This window comes from Podarcis filfolensis, assembly GCF_964270895.1.
Source record: "Podarcis filfolensis genome assembly, chromosome: 14".
Lineage (NCBI taxonomy): Eukaryota > Metazoa > Chordata > Lepidosauria > Squamata > Lacertidae > Podarcis > Podarcis filfolensis.
The window spans coordinates 24,036,572-24,044,505 of record NC_139616.1 but is presented as its reverse complement, the minus strand read 5'-3'; the positions used below and the strand labels follow the sequence as shown (position 1 = coordinate 24,044,505).

At 43.4% G+C, this 7,934-nt stretch overlaps 1 protein-coding gene across 1 annotated transcript; it reads right to left on the bottom strand.

Moving 5' to 3' along the window:
- Positions 1–28: 28 nt before the first annotated feature.
- Positions 29–7,642, bottom strand: PDCD7 (programmed cell death 7). The gene is made up of 5 exons (XM_083586753.1): positions 6,275–7,642; positions 4,357–4,495; positions 3,026–3,262; positions 2,094–2,181; positions 29–1,598 (listed from the first exon to the last, which is right to left on the bottom strand). The coding sequence occupies exons 1-5, from the start codon at positions 7,184–7,186 to the stop codon at positions 1,481–1,483; spliced, it is 1,494 nt and encodes a 497-aa protein (XP_083442879.1). The 5' UTR covers positions 7,187–7,642; the 3' UTR covers positions 29–1,480.
- Between the last annotated feature and the right edge of the window lie 292 nt (positions 7,643–7,934).

Sequence of the window (7,934 nt, the reverse complement as noted above, 5' to 3'; positions counted from 1 at the left end):
TTCTTCATTTAAAAATGACAGCTACAAAGAGTGTGAAATGTTCTTTATTTTTTTTAAAGCACAAATAAAATTCAACTTTATTACTTTGTACTACAAACAATTCTTGACAATGTTTCACACTACATTCTCCCTTCATCACAGGCACTTATGCAACTTTGTTTCAAAGCACAAAAGAATAAAGAAAAAATTCCCTCAAATTTTATGTAACATTTTGGTAGATATTTTTGTAACAAGCTGCTAAATTTAGTATCAGAGGTCAAGTTACACTGAAATGTTTGGGAAAGGCTGTTTCCTTTTCCCTGAACTAAAGATTCAATTGATACAGGCTATCATAGTCTATCAACATAGCAACAGAGTTATATTGTGTCAACAGCACTTTTTTTTTTGTCAATGAGTCCCACAATGTTCTGTAACCTTCAAATAACAGGGGCCATGGAGAGTATGTTACTATGCTAATGAAGTTTATTTTACAAGGTTTGTAAACATTAGATGTTCAGGTTTTTTGGTTCACATGCACAGGAATTGTTTATGCAACACCAAACCAATATTTGATATTCTATTAAATTAACACAAATACCCTAACTTGTATCGCTTCTCTAGTGTTCTTACTTTAAGAGATGATAGAAAAAATGCTTTCCTGAGTATGTACATCTTATATGCACATTAAAAAAAAAAAATAAGGTGCAAGTTGCACAAAAAACAGCAATGATGCTATTAATTCTCTCCACATTGCTTCATCTTAGTGTTTTAGCTTTTAAAACCACTACACCAAACTTGCAAGGAGGCGATAATTGACCACACCTGTCAAGTCACTTAAGTAACAGCACATAAGACCAAGATAAACACAGAGGCAATTTTTTAAATGAGAGTTCAAAAAAGAGCTGAAACTTGAGAACCCGGATATGGCTCTAAAGAGTTCAATGACAGTCTTTGATGTTGCTTCAAGATTATTACCTGATTTCCCATGAAATATCAGAACATTAAAAACACATGCAACAATATTTAGCAGCTGCATTAAGTTATATGGCCCTGGGATTGTATTTCGCCTCAGCAGGATGCAGTTAATGACACAGGTTCTCAAGTTAGGTTTTGTTGCTCCACATGCCCATGACAAATTAATTTCCCTGCTATTGATGCCGTTGTCCAGAAATAATACATTTAAAAATTCTAAGGAAAAATGTCCTGCTTTTAAAGTTCGCAGGAGCAGATAACGTGCAATGATGTTGTAATTAAATTCCTCCAAACAGTGTTTTAAAAAACAAGATCTGAAGCAAATCTCTGCCAGTGCAACTAACCAGAGATTCACATTTCCGGAATACAACATTTTGGGGGGGCAGTATTTGTCTTCTGAATCAGCTGTTGCATATTCATCTTATGTATTCTGTGCCCCTGCTTTATAAGAAAAAGATTCAGAGTTTTTCAAGTCCAAGGGAATTAATGAAGTACGCTTTATCACTTGTGTTGCTATTCTTTGAACACATCATCCAACAGCTGTAGCCCAGATGTCACTAGAAGGTTGACAGGGAATGACCCATCCTGGTGGGATAAAGTTTCCTTCAGGATGATCTGTAGGCACCAGGTATCGATCCCATTCATGCCTTAAACATAATAAAGTTAGTTATGCAGCATATTGAGTACTGTGTTCAATCCTCCTGAAATCTTAATTTCCCACCATTAATTTTACAACTTAAGTGTTGATGTGAGTTGGGGAGATGAGTGCAAAGCATTGTGGCCACCCAACGGATCCTTGTCAGTGGACAGCATTAGAGACATGTTTTGCACTGTCCACTACTACAGTATCTCCAAGTCCCTCATAGGGGTACATGGCATCCCATAACTTGTAGGGAAGTAAAGGCATGGCTCTTGGGAGACCCAGTAAAGCAGTCTCTTATTCTTGGTAATGCCACTATCTGGGTCCAGAGGGAAGTTTTAGCAGCAACAACAGTTTTGCTGACTGCAACTTGAACAGTAACTGCTACAACAAATATCCGATAGGAATTAATACTACACCACAACGTAAAAAAGCAGGTAAGTTTCAAGATTTGACAAAATTGTTACAGCTTTATTTTTACTGCAACACTGATTAAACTTACCTGATCTGGATAAGAGATGGGACAGAATACTCAGCCTGCAAATAATACTGTGTGAAGGGCTCCAAAAGGCGGGCAAGGGGAAATTCCTCTGTAAAACAGGATAATAATTAAGAAAAACAAGTGCCATGAAAAACTACCAGACACAGAAGCATATCCCAAGAATGTAAGCCATACATTATTCGCTACAGAGAATACTAAAACTGACTGTTATAATACCGTTACATAAAATCCTAACTGGACATGTTGATAGAAACATAGGGATTGCATAAATATATTAAAAATCAGGAAGTAGCTCCCATCATTTTATTCTATGACTCTCTGCAATCAAATATTGCCTATTGAGATTAAGAAGGTGCCTTCAATGTACTATTTTTGGTGCCTGCTAAAAACATTCTTGTTTAGACAAATCTGCCCAGCTGCTTGAAGTAATTTTAATCTGTTTTAGTATTTTAACTTTTGTATGTTTTAAAATATGGTTGTGAATTTTTCTCGATTTTATCATTGTGGCTTTTTGTAAACCACTTTTGAGAATTTCTACAATCAAGAAGTGTATAAACTTTATGAAATAAAATAAATAATTAAGATTTAAACATAAACTATCTCTGGTGTGGGTTGATAGCTGGAGAATACGCCTGCATTGTAAAACAAGCACTTGGGACTGTATCCAACATTTTCTGTCAGCTACTGTGAGCGGATGGGTGAGTTGTAATGTTACGCAACAGAGGAATCCAACACAAGTGTTTCACTAGCAGAAACACACTCTGCAATAGACTGCACAATTTGCTGTGCACCATTTGCTAGCAAACTCCTTATGTATTCTCTTGCACAACAATGATCTGTTGGTGCAAAACATTTCACCAGTGGGACAAGTATAACTTTAACTTAGCACTACACTGAATACAACCCCTGAGCAACAATACGCTGAAGGTTACCTGGATCCCCAAACAGTTTTGAATCCATTTCCCGCTTCTGCTGCAGAAGTTTCTCCTTTTCCCGCTTCAGCTTCTTTTCCATTTCTCTTTTCCTTTCCTCTTCCTGTTCTCCTTCCAGCATAACCCGCAGAGCTCGTTCTTCAGCTTCATACAGTTCAGTGCGTGTTTTTATCAATGCTCTTAAGCTCTGGACTTCATTCTCGAAGGCTTCATCTGCAGCTGGGGGTGGACAAACACCTGGAGCAAAAAACAGAACAGAAACCACAACCCACACCAGATTAATTACTTGACTTTTCCTCCACATTCTGATCCAGAACAGTGAAATGCATGTAAACAAGAGAATCGAAGCATCCCCACTGGTGAGTAATCTTGCTCTGAGGTGGCATCCTCACCCTATCTCACTTGCTTTTAACAGGGTGGTCAGTTGCTTGGGTGTGTATTATTTCCCTGTCCCTCCTCTCCTCAATTGCATGTTTTTTCACTGTTTAAGGACAGAGGAGGAACCAGGTGCAGTAGCTTACTCCACTGAAATATGGTATTTATGAATTTTACATTTTATTATATATCCCCTAAGAAAAATGAACACTTAACATAACATGGAACATAAAAAACAAACCTGTAGAAGCACCTGTGTTTGATTAAAAAAACCCAAAAAGCCAGATAAGCAAATGCGTATATTGCACAGTAAAATACAAACTACGTTGAATAGAAACTGGACACTTGTGTTTATTAACTGGTTTCTTCACTGCCACATAAGTAGACCATCTGTGAATTCCACAAGTGGACATATTGATCTGGCACTTGTGTGTCAGCTTCTTCATTGTCAATGAAGGAAATAGCCTTGGGTCTCTTGAAGTTCTCAAATAGCTTGCTAACTTTTCCATTATTGCCATATTCTACAGCTCTTCATACCAGAGTTGAAGAATTAGTCCAGCTGCATCTTTTCAATGCTGGGTAATAACAAGGTGTATTGACATTAGCATACAGCATAATAGGTCACTGGAAGAGGCATCCCTTATGCTGGGTATTTATAACAAATATTTGCAAAAAACAAATGCTTCAGAAGTTCTAATGGTTTCAGTGCCTTACAGATGCTTTGAGTGCACTTCGTCCGGGGCAGGATGCTATGCTTTCAACCAAATATTTGTTTTAACAATACAAGTCTTCCAGGACCTAATTTATATATTGAACCATATTTTATAAACAATACATAAGCAATACAAGCCCGAGTGAAATGTCGGTGCCATTATACAAATAGCTTTCCAGCTATGTTTCAGCATATATGTAAGTAAGGAATATAAAAAGCACATGCAATTCTGAGTCATGTTTACCTTTCCTCGCTGCTGCTTCTTTTCTTAGTTTCCTAAGCTTTTCTAAGCCACGCAGGATTTCTGCCATACGCTTCGTGTCTGCTTGTTTTTTCCTTACTTCAGATAACACACTGTCTGCAGCAGCTTTAAGTTCTTGTTCCTATATGGGCAAAAATATGAATAAAGGAATTAAGAACACATGTAAGAATGTAAGAGAACAATGGCAGACCTAGGTAGGTTCATCTAGTCCAACACCCCATGTTCACTGGCTAGCCAGATCCTTCAAAGCCCACAAATAGGGCAATAAGGAAAAGAGCCCCTCATCACTGTTTGTCTCAATAATTCCTAGTGGGTAAACACAGCTCATGGCAGACAGCTGTCAACACATGCACCCTCCTTGAGTTTGCCTTCTCACCTGCAGTGACATACATATTAGTTAACACCTGGCATTGAAACACAGGTGCTAGGGCTCAATTTGTTGCAAGCTGTGGCAGCACTCATAGGTTTCTTTTCTACAACAGGATACTGCCTATAAACTGAGATTGTCATGAAACTACTTATATCTACTAGACTCAAAAACAGTTACCAATGATGATTAGGCAACCTTCAAGAGACACCTGCTTGCTATGCCTCAGGTTTTGTCCCCAAGTTTCAGGGTCCCACATGTTTTCTTGGGGTTTGTAGGGAAAGGATAAGAATCTCATTGTGAAAGGCCAAAAAAAGGGAGTAGCCTATTGTCTTCAGCACCTATCACTGTAACTGTTTCAATGAATGCAAAAACAAGCACACATTTGTGCACCAAGAATGCTATACAATAATATGTAAATGGTACTGACTGGCTCCAGTTTTCCCCTTGGATCCATTTTATTGTTCAGCAAGCTTCACTTCTTACCTACTAGACTCTACCCTGTGATTCGCTAGGGTCTTCGCTGTGATCTTTGCTCCTGTCCTACAAACCTCCATCCCCTGATATAACCAGCACTAATCCTCAACTCCCAAGCTCCACCCGTCTCAGGAGACCTGACAATCATTGCTCTGTGTGTGTCTCAATTACAAAGCACAACTGCTCATCAAAATGAACTGTAATCCACTTGTCACTGGAGAGCAGTCTTTGTTAAAAATACATTTGGAGTAAACATGTAGATCAGGGGTCTATAGCATGTAGCCCACCAGTACATTTTGTGCATCCCATACAGGGTTCATAGTAATCCTATTACTATGAAGTAATAGGATTACTATTACATAGTAAGCCAACCCCAGGCTTCCCTGAATCACTTGCTCCATGCTAAGCACAAACATGGAATGAATCAGTAGTGAAGAGATGGTGCTGAAACTGTGCTTTGTGTTTACGCTGTTTGCCAACTGGGACTGGCAATTCCAACTCACCGCCCAGTGTACAAAGAAGACCCTGGGAGGGTTTGAGTTGTGACACATGCACACCAGTGTAGAGAATAACAATATTCTCTCTAGAGAGTACAAATTCAGCGGGCGCCTTGTTTCACCCATTAAACACCAGCTGAAAACTTTCAGGCTTATTCAGTCAGTGAAGAATATATCTTTCCAAAATAGCTGATTTGAAACTTTTTTTGGATGACTTTTATTGAATGGTTTCTTGTATAATTGCTGTTAACCATGCTGCTATTTTTAATTAGCAGTATATATTTTATAAATAAAATTATTTAGCAGCTAATAAAACGCGTTTAGTGTTCAAAACAATTCAGTTTACTATTCCCTGCAACAACCCAGTAACGTAGGGTACTACCTCAACACTGCAGGTGGCTGTGAACAACAGAGGTTTGCCTAAAGCAGAGATCCTGGTGCCCTCCGCTGGACTACAACTCCCATCAGCCCCTGCCAGCACGGCCAACGCAGCCAATAAACCCAAAAGCACCGACTACCCTGCGGGGAATTCGTGGGCATCCCTTAAAGCGCAACCCACCCGGTGCCTCTCCTCGACTTCCAGGGCGCGCCTGGCCCGCCAGCTCTCGATCCGCGCCTCCCTCTCGGCCTCGCGGGCCGCCTCCTCCTCGCGAGCGGCCCGCGCCTCCTGCCTCCGCGCTTGGCGCCGCAGCCTCTTCTTGCGGCTCTTCTCCGCGTGGCGGCGCAGCTGGGCCAGGGGAGCCTCCGCCGCTGCTTCGACCCGCAGGGGCCGCACCACCTCCCGCAGCTCCGCCAGCCGGGCCTCAGCCTCGGCCACTTCCTCGGCCTCGGCGTGGTCGTCCCGCAGCCGCCAGGCCCCGCACAGTGCTGTCACCTGCGCCACCAGCCGCAGCGCCTCCGCCGCCAACGGGCCCGCCTGGCTGGGCTTCAAGCCGCTCGGCTTCGGGGGAGAGGCGGCGGCGGCGGCGGTTCCTTCGGTGCGGCGGCAAGCCAAGAAACGGCTTAGCCATTGCTCGCTCTCGTCGCCGCCGTCGCCTCGCCTCAGGCCGCCGGCTGAGGCAGCAGCGTCAGGCCCCAGCGGGAGCCTTGGATTCTCCCCGGCCACGAACGGCAGCGCCTCGGGCCTCCATTGAGGCGAGGGCCGCTCCGGAGGCGGGAACCTTGGCTTCTCCCCGGCTATGTAAGGCGGCGCCTCGGGCCTCCATTGAGGCGAGGGCAGTTCCGGAGGTTTCTGCTGCTGCTGCTGCCACGGAGGAGGGGGCAGCGGCGGCCGGAATGGCGGCGGGTAAGCGGGAGTAGGAAGGCCTCGGCCATCCGCCGAAAAAGGCGGGAACGGGGAAAGAGGAAACTGAGGGTGGTGAGGCGGCGGCCCACCATAAACACCCTGCGGAGGAGCCCCCGTCGGCGGGAAGTAGTGGGGCTGAGGGGGCCTCGCGAAGGATGAGGGGAACGGCGGCGGCTGTTGCGACATCTCGCCCCCCCTCACGCATCAAGAGGCCTAGTTAACTGAATGAGAAGCTCTCTCGCCCTCGGACACCGCTTCCGGTTTGAAGCGGAAGTGACGGCGAGAAGAGCAGCGCCCCCTGTAGCTTGGGAGGAATCCGACATTTGTCGGCTACTGATTTTAGACTGCAGCTCCCATCAGCCGCACCGGGACCGGAATGTACTAGCAGCCTTTAAGGTGCATGGCAAGTTATGCTGCTTTGCCCCCAAGCACCACACACACCCCGTCACCTTAGTGCACTCCTTACCCCCCACCCCCCAAACCTTAAAGCATTTTACCTATGCTGTATTTCTAGCCTAGAATGGTATGCTCAGTTGCAATTACTTCAATAATGGACAACCTAAAGCCCCTCATTTCTGTGAGATTTAACATTCTGTGAAACGCACAGGAGAAGCACTACTAGAATCTGGGAGGAACAGGAAGTAATAATAATTTATTATTTATAATAATTTCCCCAGCCACTCTGGGCAGCTTCCAACAGAACACTAAAATACAGTAATAGATATGGGACGCTGCAATTATTATTATTTTTAAACCACGGGACACCTAGTTTGCTTCTCTTGCTTAAAACCACATGGGTTTTAAGAAACCATTAATGTCTGTGAGCTCTTGGAGGCATTACACCAATTTCTAGTCTCATTGCCTAGCAGCCTGCAACTTCAGAATTAAGAAGAATCATTCATAACAAGCTTGGAAAGGATTAAGAATCAAGCAA